Source organism: Henckelia pumila, chromosome 2 (assembly GCF_033568475.1).
Source record: "Henckelia pumila isolate YLH828 chromosome 2, ASM3356847v2, whole genome shotgun sequence".
Lineage (NCBI taxonomy): Eukaryota > Viridiplantae > Streptophyta > Magnoliopsida > Lamiales > Gesneriaceae > Henckelia > Henckelia pumila.
Genome location: NC_133121.1, coordinates 664,032 through 679,992, shown reverse-complemented (window position 1 = coordinate 679,992; position 15,961 = coordinate 664,032). Strand labels below are relative to the sequence as shown.

Sequence of the window (15,961 nt, the reverse complement as noted above, 5' to 3'; positions counted from 1 at the left end):
TCTCAATTTTAGAACGAGATTTCGAATACAATCTCTAACCTGACTCAAAGACGCTATAGAATCCTCATGGCTCAACCTTCGGTGGGCTATCACATACAACTATTATGTACTAATATATATATATATATATACACCCTCGTATACAGTGATTGGTAAAAAGTTTTTGAATTTTTCTTTAAAAAAATTAATATTAAAAGCACTTTTTTTAATTATCTTAAACACGACCTTAAAATGGATACGAGTAAGTCGATACCTCCTATACTGAAATATGGATGCTAATACTATATATCCAAAATATTATTTTTTTTGGTTTTATGTTTTTTTAAAAAAAATAATTTTGACTAGCAACCTGAGAAGTGAGATCTATTTCTTAAGAGTCTGCTTACAAGATTCACAAGCCAAGCGGGGAAAATACTCATTCACCCAATAATTATGTTTGATTGATTGTACCTATTAAATGAGAGCTCATTTTTCAACCATTGGATTTTTTTAAAAAAGAATATATGAACTAAAATAAATTATATCTTTTCCTTCAAAAACATAAAAAATAAAAGTAGACTATGATATGAAGAAATTTTAAATCTCCACATCTTCGTTTTCTATCAATTTTTTTTCAAGATTATTGTATTTAGTATTAGTATTAGTATTTGGATCGTAACGCAGAAAATAGTGACGGGTGAAGTAGGCCCCACGCATGCACCTCAGACTCAAACATCATCGTGTTGGTGTCTTAATTGGCACACATATACTCAAATCCAAAATCCCGATCCGGAGACGCAAAAGGAGTAAATGTTGGCCACAGCCATGGCGACAGCAAACTCAGGCCTAGCGTACCCGGAGAGGTTCTATGCGGCGGCGACCTACGCTGGCTTTGGTGGATCCCCCAATTCCGCCGGTAAAGGCATCGTCTCCAAGTTATCTAATGATTCAGCTCTTCTCCTTTACGCCTTATACCAGCAGGTTTCGCGGCAATGCCGCCGATTTTATAAGACTCCACATTTCCTATCCTTTTTAGCCTGATCCACTCTTTGTTGGATCATAATAATGCCAATTCATGGTCTCAGGCAACTGTTGGACCTTGCAACATTCCTAAACCTAGAGGTTGGAGCCCCATTGAGCAAAGCAAATGGACAAGGTATCTGAGCTCAAACTCGATTATATTTACTTCTATCATATGCGTCTGATAGCATTACATCAACTGCTTGGTTATTTTCAGAACGAAGTTATAAGTATATTGGGTTGTATGTTATCTAGAAACACTGTTCGTGGACGAGGAAACTTGCTTTTTTTCCCCCTCCGAAGGAAATGTATCTGATCAAATCATTAAAAGACATACCCTTTCATTGCCCCATTAATACTTTGCTTAAAGAACATTATTATAGACACTTTGACAACAGAATAAAAAAGTAATGATTGATAATTGTCACTGACACTCTATTGGCTGATCATCTTCATGAATAGATTGCAAAAGGTTTACTCAAAGTTAAAGTGTTGATGGAGTTGTATTGTGACAAGATCTGATGAACCCTCTTCAAACATCTGATTTGAACATTGAAGTCTAACTTAGATTTGTTGATTTGGGAGTGATGTCTTTGGTGGATCATTTGTAATATGATGTTTACTATATTTACGCTTTCTATGAGTCCTCTGGCTGCCGCAAATTTTCTTAAACTTGTTTTTCTTTTCATTTTCTTGAAGCTGGACTGGACTTGGAAAAATGGTTTCTACAGAGGCGATGCGCCTCTTTGTTAAAATTTTAGAGGTTAGTGCAAAGTCATATGCATACATTTCACTATGCATCTTAATGGCAACATTTTATTTTTACCATTTTTGGAGCAGGAAGAAGATCCAGGATGGTACTCAAGAGTGTCAGACTTTGTTCCAGAGCCTGTTGTGGATGTTGAAATTAATGTGAGTTTACATAGTATGAATTTCTGACATTCGGTTGTTGGAGTCTTCTCTCATTGTAATTTCAATCATCAATTGTGCAATCAAAATTATGTTGCAAAAGCATTCTAGGAAATTTTTGTATCTTGCAAGTGTAAACAGCTTGTTATACAGTTACAATCTTTATAAAAAATAGCAACAGATGTGCTGCATAAATATCCTGCGAAATTTGGGGTTACCCAATTTTCTTCGAGGAATTGAAATTCTTCTAAACTTTCTCACCATTCCGTGGCAATTAATTTCTTTGACATTTGTACTTCTCTTGAAAATTTAAATTCAAGTTCTAAAATTCTGGTGATATCTCCTCCCTTCATCTGGTGCACCATCTTTTGGCATCTTTGAATAACTTCTTCCTATCTGGTCCCGCAGACAAGAGTGTCAATATTAATTGTTACGAGGGGATCAATATGAATGTCACAAAATTTGGAACTTACATATTAAAGCAAGCATTTCGAATAATGCTTTGTAGAGGTTGGATAGATTTATAGGCTGCTTATGTAAGAGGAGGCAGGTACTCAACTTATTGTTCGTAAAGTTTTAAAGTTCTTCCGATGTTGAGTTTTACTGGATAATAACTAGCAGCAAACGTGTTGAACCCTCGCTTTCTCTATCTAGAAGTGTGCAAACATGTCCACCCCTCTCTTTCTCTACTTGTTCTATTGTTTAAGTCCCACTGTTGGGAGCTTTATTGTCAAGTTTGTGCTTCTTGTTTTGTCGATTTATGCTTGTTTCACCGACTTCCGTGAGGCGATACCGTCATGAATGCTTTGAAGCAATTCAAAATCTAGTTGCTTCATCTATCTCCTTGTTTGCCTGAATGAAATAAGGTTACAACAAACTTTTATAACCAAATTAACTGCAGAGTTCATCTTTCTATAATCTCCTCAGTCCTCTACATTGTCCTTACTTCTGCTTTGAACCTTCTTCTTCCCCTGATTTCCATTTTTGCCATCTCAGCATATTCCAGAAGTTGCAGCAGTTTCTGAAAATGGAAACATCTCTCCGGAGACAAAGACTATTCCTACGGATAATGGCAATCTTTCAGAAATTAAGGATAAAAATATTGTATCTGAAGGTCCTGGAGTAGTTTGTGTATATGACAAGTGGGTTGCACTACCAGTGTCTGGCACACGACCAAAAGGCCGATATGAGGTTTGGTTTCTATTGTCCTGTTATGCTCACAATGATGATTCTGTTTTCTTTCCTTCGGTTTTAAACATTTATTAACCACATTGGTAGCATGGAGCTGCAGCTATTGGGGATAAGTTGTACATATTTGGTGGAAACCACAATGGTCGCTACCTAAATGATCTCCAGGTATTGGAATTTAAGTTTTAATACCTGTATATGGCAAACGTGTGTGAGATTCCTGTATCACAATTTATGCAATTACCTTCTCGTCTGGGGAAACTCTCATACGGCTGGGTTAGTGATGTCTCCAATTTTTCACAGCCAGAAAACTAAGAAACTTTCTGAGTTTGATTTCGAAACAGCACCAAATGTTACTAAACACTTCACAAATCATTTACTTGGGGGTCTCATACTTTTTGATTTGGATTTTGGATTTCAGTGCCATAAGTCATGCGGCTGATGCCACATACCCCTTTCTGGGGATATGTTTTACATGATAAGTTTCAGCTACGTTTTTTTTCTTTTTGGTTTCTGGAGTTATGAATACTGTACTTTTTTGTGGGGTTTAGGTTCTGGATATGAAAAGTTGGACTTGGTCCAAAGCTGAAATTCAGGGAGGCAAGGATGGCCTGCCAACTGCTTGTGCGGGTCATTCCTTGGTAAGTATTGAGATTACTGTTTAACCTTTCTGAAAAGTTATTTGATAATAATTATGATATGATCAGTCTCAGAGGTATTTCAAGTTTTTCTGTTAATAGTATGACCTATTCTATTAGCATGTCTTCTCTGTAGGTACCATGGGATGGAAATAAGCTTCTTTCAGTCGCTGGGCATACAAAGGATTCTTCCGAAACATTACAAGGTTCAAAATGTTATTGTAAACCATCCAAGTATTTGATTTGTGATTTTTTTTACTGTTTAAAAGTTTTTGGACTAAATAGGTATTGAGAATTTGTTTAAGATTTATTTTTGGATTTATTTGTGTGAAGCCGAAGAAATGTGCAATGATATCCGTGTAAAAGTTCCTTGTTTTATTTAATCACATGGAGTCTTTTTCAATTTCACAGAATGTATTGAAACAAAATAATAAGATGCTGAAAGTTTGGTTTTATGTCTTTGTGGTTCCAATTCACATTATTGCCATTTATCACCATATGAATTTTAGTTTCAGACACCTGAAGGCATTAGGTTGATGCAACATAATTTATATACTTAGTTTGTTGCTAGAATCTGTTATTTCTCATCGACTGCACATTAGTGGGTGGTTTCTGAAGGCTATTAAGATAATTTTTCACATGATTACTGAGCATCCTCCCGGTTTTAATCTGTTTTAGTTTTGTACCTCGATGCCTTACTGATACATGATTACAGTTAAGGTATTTGATCTGCAAACTTCTGCCTGGTCGACCTTGAAGACTTATGGAAAGCCTCCGGTAAACCTTCCAGCCTAACCGTGATAATTTTTTATTTAAAGAAATATGTGATTTTGTGTTTCCCCAGTTACAACTTCTTTTTGTGTTAATTATTTGTGAATCATCTTTTGTTTGATCATACACAACTTGTTCCATTTTAAACTTTTTATAATTTATACTAACCATGTGAGACAATAGACATGATTATTTGTTAATGTGTAAACCACTTTCTCCCAAGGAACAAACTGAGATTAATGATTGATAGCGACTATTATCTGCCTATACTTGTAAAGTGTGGAAGATAATCTTGAAAAGAGAGGTTATGATTATTTGCACAACAATAAATTAAGGAAGTTGCTTTGTTGATATATAACGTAGGTCTCCCGTGGAGGGCAGTCAGTAACCCTTGTGGGAGCGACACTAGTCATATTTGGTGGACAAGATGCCAAAAGGTCTCTTTTAAATGATCTCCACATCCTAGACTTGGAAACCATGACCTGGGATGAAATGGACACAGTGTAAGATTTCTTTTTATGGCAATTTTAAGACCTGAACATTTGGCCTTCAGGCTTCTGTGCCCATTTAAGACCTGAACATTTGGCCTTCAACTACAAATTGGGTGACCTCATTGTTATTTCATGGTATCCATTTGATAGTATTTTCCACTTACCAAGTATATGTTTCAGCCATAGAAGAGTCGTTTCTCATAACAAATAGCATCCTGATTAGTCTCTGCATTTATTTGCTCTCATCATATCCATAGGGGGGTGCCACCTTCTCCAAGGTCTGATCATGCTGCAGCGGTACATGCAGATCGTTATCTTCTTGTATTTGGTGGGGGTTCACATGCAACCTGCTTTAATGATCTTCATGTTCTTGACCTTCAAACTGTGAGATACATTATTTAGCCTTGTTACGTTATGAGTTGTCAGATTCGATGAATTCCTAAAATCCCTAGTTTTTCTCTATGTTTTTATTATATTTTTACTTCGATGTGGTAGATGGAATGGTCAAAACCAACACAGCAGGGTGAAATCCCTAGTCCTCGTGCTGGCCATGCAGGTGTTACGGTTGGTGAGAATTGGTTCATTGTTGGTGGAGGGGACAATAAGAGTGGTACGGATTTGATATCTAATTCAGTCCCTGATATTTAGAATTTGCCAGCTTATTTATGTGTCAGCTTAGAAATTGTTTGGCTAAACAGTTTTCTTAAAAATCTTATAAGCTTTTGGAACCTGTACGATGCTTTAGTAACTTATAAGCTTTACATAATATTTGAAAATTAAGCTCTTGAAGCAAATAACTTCAACTTATGAGTTCTGTACACATCTTATCTTATAAGATAATAAGAAACTTTCACAATGTCTGGTGTTTGGTGAACATTTTTAGGAAAGATTGTTAAAGCATAAAACTTTTGATTGTGCTATTTTCAATGAGCTAGATCTTTTGGTCAAGGACTTTTAATTGTATCAGAGCTAGGAGGTCAATGGGTTAAGATGCCTGGAGCGCAAAATCCACATATTCTTAATCTGGTCTTGGGTACTTGTGTACCGCCTGAAATCCTACAAACACTCACATGTACGTCATGGATATTATTGCCGAAAATATATCTCCTGGTCTCCAGCTTACACTTGCGGGGTGTTTTAAAGTAAAAAAACTTTTGATTGTGCCGTCTTCCATGTGCTCAAACTTTTGGGACAAATGTTTTCAACAGTGATATTGTGTAAGCTTATATGACTTTAAAAAAGTAAAACTTACCCTTATATTCCAAGCTTGTCTCAAATTGTTTTTTTCCTCGGTATTTTTGTCTCTTATCTGTGCATTTGATTTGTTTCTCTTCTGTTATTTATTTTATTTTTGAAAAAACTTATTTGATAATACTCTTTAAGAGGTTAATTTTAAATTAAGATCTAAGAGTTTATAATTTGAACATTTTATAATAAGTTGTAAAAGCTTGTAAGATTGCCAAACAAGCTCTTAGTGGCATTGCTTGTCAACTATTCATGGTGTGCTCTATGTGATTATTAGTGTGTGTTGAATTTTTTGGAGCGTCGTGGTTTTCATGTTTTACAAGAAAAACTAAGAATTCTCTAAGCTGATAAATCGTTGCATGTTGAATTGTTGATTGAGGTAAGCATCTAAAATGTTTGAATTGGCTCCCAGCTTTTTATCTTGAAGAAAATTATGGTGAGTTTCTACAGTATTTTAGTAGGTTCTCATTAGGTTAATCTGAGCAATGATTGTTTCCTTATGGTGATTTTCCATTCAAATTCATCATTGTCAATTGCAACACAAAGCATTTGAAATTTATATTCCAAGAATTTCACTTTGAAGATTAGGAGTTCCAGTCATACATAAAGGAAGACAACCGTACAATTGTTCTTATCGAGGACTGATTCTTTTTTCCCAATTATCTATTTCCATATCTAGCATTTGATCCATGCTTGTCAACGAGCACAAATTTATTGTTTCTTTGAATATTGTGCTTGTCTGTTTCTTAGGTTATGGGGCATTTATGCCTAGCTATTTTCACTGCCAAAGATTTCTAAAATCTTCATTGTCCTACCTCTTTTGGGGTTATTCTTGTTATTCATCTGTTGTATCAAGAAAAAAAGATGCTGACTAATATGAGCATTCAAAATGTGTATCAAGTTTCATTAGTTCTTTTCTTATCTTCAGTTCATATATTTTTGGATACTTTGGAAACTATCCTTTTCTTTTTCTTTTTCCATCAGTTGTACTTCAAAAAGTTTTGTTGGTATGAAAAAACCCTGGATTCATTTTGTTATATTCGTCAAATTTGCCTCCCTTTTTTTTTTATACATGCAGGAGTTTCTGAGACTGTTGTCCTTAATATGTCCACATTAGTCTGGTCAGTTGTTACTGCCGTTCAAGCACGTGTTCCTCTTGCTAGCGAGGTATTTCACTCTGTAAAAAAAAAAAAAAATTCAAAGAATCTACTACTCTCTATGTCATGCTCCCTGTTTTTATGTATGACATGGTCTATAATATGGTTGTACAACTGAATAGTTTGGATCACACCGTGTTTAGATTTGAACCCAAATGCCTCACGCCCTCAACATCACGTCCCGAGCAGAATTAATTGGATAATGGGAATGCGATAAGCTAAGAGTTGTATCCTCTTGACCATTAAATTGAAGACTGATTAGGCTGTAGATGAAAAGGCATCACTAATTAGTTTGAGGATGCAATGATCTAACCTGATGAGGTGCAGGTACATGGCCTATTATTTGATTGTACTGACAAAAGTGTGTCAATTTGCCCAGTCAGAAAGTTTGATGGTGTGATCTTCTATAATGCAACAAGTTTGAATGCACTTTTCATTTGTTTCTTACATAAAAAAAGGGATGCACTTTTCATTGCTTTTACTTGTACAATAGTAGCTGTCAAATTTGCAAGTATCATGCAGTGATGTAATATTGTTAATGGTCAAGCATTTTTGTGATGGTTATCACCCTAGATTTTTGCCTGGAGGCATCAGCAAATATGATTAAGCTTCGCCGTCCCAGTTTCTACTGATAAAACCTACCCATATGTTGTGTGAAGATGTCACGTTTTCCCTTTTAGCTCCTTTCAGTTTGTTTAAAATTTATTCAGATAATGTTACCATGAAAATTATTGCCACGATTGAAAGCTCTCCACTTATTGATGCTACAATTCAGAGATATAACTTATTCACTCTGTTTGGTCATCTTTTATGTTTCAGAGAAATATTTTGGTAAAAAACTGTGTGATGGTTATATGAGACAGAAAAGATGTTTGAAATTTTTTTCCGAGGGATAATTTATACTTTTCGGGTCAAATTAAGTAAGAATTTGTTTGGTAAATATTATTAAATTATATCTGACTTGATTTTTAAGTTGGTAATGATTAGGAGCTAGATATTTTAAAAGTAAAATAGGGTGTACTAGATCGGAATATAATAAATAGAGCAGTTTTTGGGACCACAGTTAGTTGAATCAAGTGAAATGATTTTGTTGGTGGGGTTCAAAGTTGATGAAAAAATATTTTTGGGAAAATATATTTAAAATGAATTATAGTATTTTAGTTTATTCTAGCGATAGTGATTGATTTTACTTTTTAAAGGTGTAATTTTTTTGTTTTTAGGGGTTGAGTTTGGTAACGAGTTCCTATAGCACTGGAGATATTCTAGTTTCATTTGGAGGATATAACGGGAGGTACACCAATGAGGTCTGATAGTCCTATGTTTTTTTCCCTCTTCTATTTTTTTGAAAGGAGTTGAACTTATTCAATCATTCGATATGGCTTTGCTTGCTGCAATTAGGTCCATGTACTTAAACCAAGTCATAAATCAACTTTACAATCAAAGATGTTGGAGACTCCAGTGCCTGATAGTGTATCAGCTGTTCAAAATGTCACCAATGCTACTAGAGATGTGGAGTCTGAGTTTGAGACTGGCCAAGAAGAAAAATTAAGAGAAATTGTCATGGATGATGTTGCATCGGAACAAAGGGTACTATTGCACTATTATTACCATTATGTCTCAGATGTATTCCCTTATAGTTTTGTCACTGGTTAGGTTCCAGTTTTTAACCCAAACTGATTTAGAATTTTTTACGGAATTTGATGTCTTTTATTGAAGAAAAAAATAGCTCTCTGAAGTCTTTAAACCAACTAAACATATTATATATTTCTGTTCTATCATTACAATATATGATAAGTCCAATCTTTTTAAGTGTTCTGTGTTATATATCGCATCTTCTTCTTTTTTTTTTTTCATTCAAACTAATAACTATCTTCTTGACCCATATTATTTTGATATTTCTGCATAACATTCACGATATTAATGTATGTGAATAACAATAATGAAGAGGTAGTATATAAACACTATACCATATAAATTTAGCGTCATTAATTTAATTTCTTTTAATAATGACAGTTTGTTTACAGATATTCCCCAATTTCTTCTCCGCAAGATTTGGTATCAAGCCATTTTTTTTCAACTCCAGTTCTGTTGTGATTCTTGTTCCTATCCTAAACCAGAAAATTGTTTTTTTCAGTGTCAGATTGATGGTTCCAATCTCGGGTTATGATTCAAAGCCAAGTGTGGTTGGCCTATTCCCATTGAAATCATTCTGATATTTGTGAAACTTATATGCATGCTATTCAATGTTGAAATTTTAAATTAAAATAAACTACTGGACCATGTTTTATGAAGCTTATGAACAATTCATATTTCATTAATGATGAATAAACAAATCTTGAACAATATTTCAAATCATTTTTGTATGTCTGGCAGCGCAAATTTATTTCTGTATGTCCATAGGACCATAGCAGCATCACCTACAGAGTGTGACTTATTTTGATAAGTTTCGCTGAATGGCTTCACAGGCTAAGTTTTCCAATGTGCGTGTATTACATTGCAAAAGGAGTTTGTCTTGCCTTCTTTCCTTGAATTCTGGCATCCCCCTCACATTTTCACTGGTTTTTGTTGTATGCTTTCCTTGCTATATTTCCTCTGCATGCGATCATGATTTGGATATTGAGTTGAAAGTGACTGTAAATCTATGAAATGCTGACTCTTGTAATATAATTTTTTTTAGGGATATTGGGAATTCAGTGTTTTACAACAAAAATGAATGGTTTGAAGAAATGAGTCTAAGTTTTTCATTTATTTATTACTACAATGATCTGGCTTCACTTTTTATTTTGATTTGTAATTATATTTTTTGAGAAGTAGAATGCACATTGTTTCTCATTGATTGTATGGATCTACAGGGTAGTTTATTCGCTTATATTAACTTTTTGATGCTGAAATAAACTCTTCCTCGGTTCTCCTTGAATATTCCTTTTATTATGTCCTACTGATACTTGGCTTGCAATATTTATGATTGTGAAGAGTTCTGTTGTCATTTTCTTAATTTCTTCAGTGGTAGTTGCTTAAACTTTGATAATGGTCACTAACTCCTATTTCTGTAACACTTCTTCCTGAAGAATTTCTTTATCTCTGTTTTGTACAGGTTACCAAGGGTGAAGAAACAAACAAAAATATTCTTTCATCCCTTAAAACAGAAAAGGAAGAATTAGAATCTTCTCTCTCCAAGGAGAAAATGTGGGCACTCCAACTGAAGCAAGAATTGATGGAATCAGAAACTCGCAACATGGATCTGTACAAGGTAAAATCTTGATTTCTCAATGATATATTGGAAGTAGTATAGGATTGTATTCCTCTCAAGCCTTCATTAAGTTTTGTTTATTTCACATTTGTTTTTAATTTACGAAAAATTAACTGAAAGTTAAAAAAAATATCTGATTCGGAGTCTCATAAACTATTTCAAATTTCTCTTAAAAATTAGATGGACCCAACAGTGTGAGAATACAGAATTGAGTCCTATAGGTTTAGGAGGTGATTCTCGAGTCTCGACTCGTACCATTGTGTCCATTTGGTTCAAAAGATGACTTTCACGTTTGCAATACTTTGACCCACATAACAATGAGCTTCCGGTGTAGGAATTGATGATTTCTCTAATATCACTTCCCGAATCCCCATTACACGGTCCAACACAGGTATATGCAAAAGGATACACCGCCAACTTCTCAGTGTCCTTACTTTGAGAAAATGAATAACCGAAGTTCAAAGAAGAGAACACTTTTATAATGTCAAGTTTGTATTTCATCTTTCCCCCTGGTAGCTGGCTAATGAATACATTTTGCCATCAAATTTAGTCTATAATTGAGAAAGAGACTATGTTTTGCAGGAACTTCAATCTGCACGAGCCCAACTTGCTGCAGAGCAATCTAGATGTTTCAAACTCGAGGTCTGCATCATACCAGAAATTCATACCAATTCTGTTTATATTGCTATTTGGTAAAATTTTTGCTTATGTTTGGTATTGTTTTTGATGTTATAGGGAATGCTATGTGAAAACATTCATCATGAAATGAATTAGAGAATGTGATAAATGTTTTAGTTTACTTTTTTGAATAAGATTTTTCTACTGTCAATACCCCATCTTTGAGAAGATGGTGAGCTATAGTCAATATTTAGTAGTTTGATACAAAAGCTGATTTTAAAATAATGGTAGGGTATGAAAATGTAAAATTAGATGGACACGTTTTAAGAAAATATATTTGAAAATGAGGTCTGCATTATCCTCGTTTTTTTTATGACCTCACCTAGGATGACATTGAAAACACAAACATGTCTAGTATCTTGGGTATTGTTTGTTTACACAACTGTATTCTCAGTTCCCAATGCGGCCTGGTTGCATTTGTGTCATTAAGCCAAAAGTTTGTCTTATAGTTCAAACTTACAGGTAGATGTAGCGGAGCTACAACAAAAACTACAAAGAATGGACACTTTACAGAAAGAGCTCGAAATTCTCCGGCGACAAAAGGCTTCTTTTGAAGAAGCTGCATTGAATGCAAAACAAAGACAGAGCTCAGCAGGTGTTTGGGGCTGGCTCGCTGGAACTCCCCCCGGATCAGAAAGTTGACGGTGCCTGATCTAATGACATCGACTCCCATTGATTCTTGATTTCACAGGTGTGATACCCATTCATTCAGTTTTTACCATATAATTCAATTCTTTTCGGGAGCAAATAAGGAAATATCAAGCTTCTTAGGCGTAGAAGAACCCATACGAGTGGTTCATAGATTGGACCCTGTAGGTTTCCAGGGGGAGGTTTGTTAGTTATATAAGTTATTGTTAGACGCTATGATTTATCTATTTTTTTCGAACTACTACACGAACAAGTATCAGTTCAAATTAAAGCATATGAGTGATTTAAGCGTTGAAACAACTTTCAAGTCTGCAAATTGTAGTGTTCGGCTTTCTTTGGCATCTCATACTTAACTATAAATTATGCTTAATAATAGTTACTTGATAAAGTTTGACACGTGAAAACTTCACATAATGTCGAATAAATAATAGTTTGCATATTCTGGCGATCAAACAATTGGACCGCAAATTCCAACTCGAACAAAGTTTTACTTTGCAACGGTTATGCAACATAATAATTTTTGGACTCATAACTACGAGGAGATGTATTATGTTCAACGTAAACAAGGGAACATAATATTAACTATTAAAAAAAGTTCTAAATAAATTTATAATAATTAAAATAACTAAATAAAGGATAATTTTAAAGGAAATTTATGGGATGTTTAAAATCTTTTAGTGTTAGTTTTGAAAATTCATTTAAATATTTTTTAAACTAAACGTGATTTTTATGAGACTCTCTGTGTTATTGCCCGGGCAAGATTAATAATTTAAGTTAATATCAGTAATTATTTTACGACATCAATGAGTAAATAAAAAATCATAATTAATTTTTTTTCAAAAAAAAAGGCCATAATTACTTAAAAATATTGTGACAATAATGGTCAAAGTTACCTGAATTGATTTAAAACTTGACCAAGAAATTTGTTGGTTTCGAATTCATCTCAAAATCAATGCGAACATATTTGATCCACCGCTGCATCCCAATTTTAATTGGAACCCGAACTCTCTTACCTCGTTATCGTCGAGTAGGCTGGAGTAAAATGAACCAAAAATCAACGCAAAAATCTCACACCACAGCTACTTCAAATGTTGGCAAAATGCAGCAGATTGTTAACTCTGATTCCGGCAGTAAGTTTTGACGGGTAAAGGGTAGAATTATTTACATGTTAATTTGCATAAAAATCTTTCCTTTTTTTTCGCCCAGATGGTTGGGATAGATGCTGGGAAGAAGGATTGACGCCTTGGGATTTGGGGGAGCCCACGCCAGTGCTGTTGCATCTTCACAACACGGGGGCTCTTCCCAAAGGCAGAGCTCTTGTTCCTGGCTGCGGTAGTGTACGTATTGTACTTTTCTATTGTGTTTCTTGTGCGGATATATATACTCGTTTGTAATTCATATGTATTATGTTTTTTGAAAATTCGGGTTTTAAGTCTTGTGGGGTGTTTCAGTGATTGTTTCACTGTTTGGTGTTGGTTTTACTAAGTAGTGTTAACTTGGGAGCTGGCTGTCATAAGGGCTATTGTTCCTTCTTTGATAATTTGCTAAGTATCCAAAATATATCATAATTTGCTGCGGGAAAATATCACTGTGAAGAATGTCATAAGAGGTGACAGTATTTTGAGAACTAAGAGGACCCATGCAAGAGTGGATTATGAATAAGGACTGCCAAACAAGTGGTGAATTTTAGCTGTTTGATGCTTTTGGTTCACCACAAGTTGACAGTGATTGAATTTGTGATTAGATCAGTTTGAGCTGAAAAGATTAAACTGGGAACCAGAGTAGAGTGGAAAAGTTGAATAGCATTGCTGGGGAATTGAAGATTATGATTTTAAGGACCTTTGAATGTAGAATTTGAAACTTCAGCAATGTAATATTCGCTGATGATTTTAAAATTTGAGTTATATTGCCCCATTACGACTTGGCCTTTACACCAGCTGAAAAACTTGACCCAATCATGTACGAATATGTAGTTAAGATGTGAGATATGTTGAAACAACTTTATGAATGGGATTATGCTTTGCTAATTTATAAGTTTGCTCCATCATGCGTTTCCATTCTTTTCATTTAGTTTTCTTTACTATTGCTCTTAATAACAGAAACTTTCAAATATGGAGCAGGGATATGACGTACTAGCAATTGCATGCGCTGATCGATATGTTGTAGGCATAGACATTTCAGACAATGCCATCACCAAAGCCACAGAGGTGAGAGCTCAGTTTTTAACCTTTTCTAACTCAACAATAACAGACATGAAGATGCAAATACCAAATGGACTGTGCTCTGTAGCTTTTGATTAAAGTACACACAATATGCTCAGTAGCATGATATCAAGATGCGATGCAAATGTTATTAATTTTTTTCAGTTTCGTCTTTCAACATCCATTTGAAACCTTTATTTTTTTCTTTTAAATATTGTGCAAGAAATTAAGTTATTACTTGATTGTGTTACATTTATTCGGATCAATATTTGAATGTTTTCTTTTATTATTACATATTGAGGCAGTTGTCTTCCGAATCACCAAATGCAGAGCATTTTACTTTCTTAAAGGCAGACTTCTTCACTTGGCATCCAGCTGAGTTGTTTGATCTCATATTTGATTACACGTAAGTTTGTTGAAATATTAGCTCAACTTTCTTCAAATATCATCAGTGTTGATTGGATCTTGCATGATTCCCGTAGGTTTTTCTGTGCAATTGAACCGGATATGAGATCCGCTTGGGCTAGGAAAGTTCACGATCTTCTAAAACCTGATGGAGAGCTCATAACACTTATGTATCCGGTTAGACAATAGTTCTCATTATATTTTGTTTGTCCTCTTATATATTTTCATTTTTCATTTTTAAAAATGGGCTGGACATTTTAACATGATCCCGCTACCTTGTAAATAACAAAAGAGAGTGATTTCCTGGCATACTGATGCCAGACATATCATCATATGTTAAATTCTCAGTTGTGCTTTACGACCATGAAAAGTATCATATTTGAGCACCCATGCTTAATTATACTGTCCATTTTGATGTTTTCTGCTGTGGCAATTTACTTGTGGCAGAATGTTCTCCTTTGATCATGATTGGTCTTAAATAAGGATTGTGTATTGAATTAGTTTCTTCTCTTCTGTTTCACTATTCTTGTTTCTGTAAATGTTTTTGGGATCATTGATTTGTTGGATCTTCAACATTCCAGATTGAAGACCGTGAGGGTGGGCCCCCATATAAAGTATCAGTCACCGAGTAATTTCATGTTCCATGCTAAGTTTTATTTCTTATATGTTCTCATATAATGCTATAGTAACTTTACTCCAAGAAATTTGCTTGTTGCTCACTTACAATTGGTGTTTTTAATATAAAGTTATGAGGATGTCTTGCACCCTGCTGGTTTCAGAGCAACCTCTATCTTCGAAAACGAGTTGGCTATTGCACCTCGAAAGGTAAGTTATCTAGAAGTAAATATGTGATTTGTATATTCCTAGTCTTGTTCTAAAGACTAATTATATGACACTGATACAGAGAGCTAAAATTCCATCCGTCTCATTTTGAAATATATTTTGAATGAACACCTAATTTGGATGATACAACAATATCAGAAGTTTTGGATCCATTGGATATCTTGCTTTTGAAAGTATTGATTAGTTAATGTGGGATGGAAGTTAAACAAGATTTATGACTTATAGAATGAACATGTTATTGAGGAACCATTTTGACCAGAAAATGAGAGATTTCATAAGTGGGAGACTGATTCTCATTTAAGAACTGTAAAGGTGTTGACAAATTTTTAACACAATTTTTGTATTCTTTGCAGGGAAGAGAGAAGGTAGGGAGATGGAGAAAATCAGCCTCACAATCGTGTTTATAATGGTGATTTGAAGGATGTTGAACTCTTTACACCATAGCTCTTTTATGTTTATGCTCGCTGCTGACTTATTCTTATTATTGGTTTATGAAATTAGGTTTATAAATGACGTTGAATTGTTCACAAATATATTC

General features: G+C 34.5%; 2 protein-coding genes across 4 annotated transcripts; both read left to right on the top strand.

Annotated features, from left to right (window-relative positions):
- Positions 1 to 553: 553 nt before the first annotated feature.
- On the top strand, positions 554 to 13,311 carry LOC140880692 (acyl-CoA-binding domain-containing protein 4-like). 2 transcript variants are annotated; one of them, XM_073285349.1, is made up of 19 exons: positions 554 to 960; positions 1,065 to 1,135; positions 1,699 to 1,762; positions 1,840 to 1,911; positions 2,905 to 3,099; positions 3,187 to 3,264; positions 3,648 to 3,737; positions 3,871 to 3,940; positions 4,450 to 4,511; positions 4,869 to 5,008; positions 5,254 to 5,380; positions 5,492 to 5,606; positions 7,320 to 7,408; positions 8,619 to 8,702; positions 8,797 to 8,985; positions 10,493 to 10,648; positions 11,231 to 11,290; positions 11,789 to 12,017; positions 13,181 to 13,311. In XM_073285349.1, exons 1-18 carry the CDS (start codon positions 790 to 792, stop codon positions 11,966 to 11,968), a joined length of 2,013 nt encoding a protein of 670 aa, XP_073141450.1. In that variant the 5' UTR covers positions 554 to 789; the 3' UTR covers positions 11,969 to 12,017; positions 13,181 to 13,311. The 2 variants fall into 2 exon arrangements, with proteins under 2 accessions (XP_073141450.1, XP_073141451.1); XM_073285350.1 differs by lacking the exon at positions 13,181 to 13,311 and having other exon boundaries at positions 554 to 895; positions 11,789 to 12,302.
- Positions 12,907 to 15,904, top strand: LOC140880694 (probable thiol methyltransferase 2). Of its 2 annotated transcripts, none has more exons than XM_073285351.1 (8): positions 12,907 to 13,104; positions 13,181 to 13,311; positions 14,074 to 14,181; positions 14,481 to 14,581; positions 14,658 to 14,757; positions 15,162 to 15,208; positions 15,327 to 15,405; positions 15,777 to 15,904. In XM_073285351.1, exons 1-8 carry the CDS (start codon positions 12,927 to 12,929, stop codon positions 15,828 to 15,830), a joined length of 798 nt encoding a protein of 265 aa, XP_073141452.1. In that variant the 5' UTR covers positions 12,907 to 12,926; the 3' UTR covers positions 15,831 to 15,904. The 2 variants fall into 2 exon arrangements, with proteins under 2 accessions (XP_073141452.1, XP_073141453.1); XM_073285352.1 differs by having other exon boundaries at positions 12,908 to 13,104; positions 14,095 to 14,181.
- Positions 15,905 to 15,961: the final 57 nt, after the last annotated feature.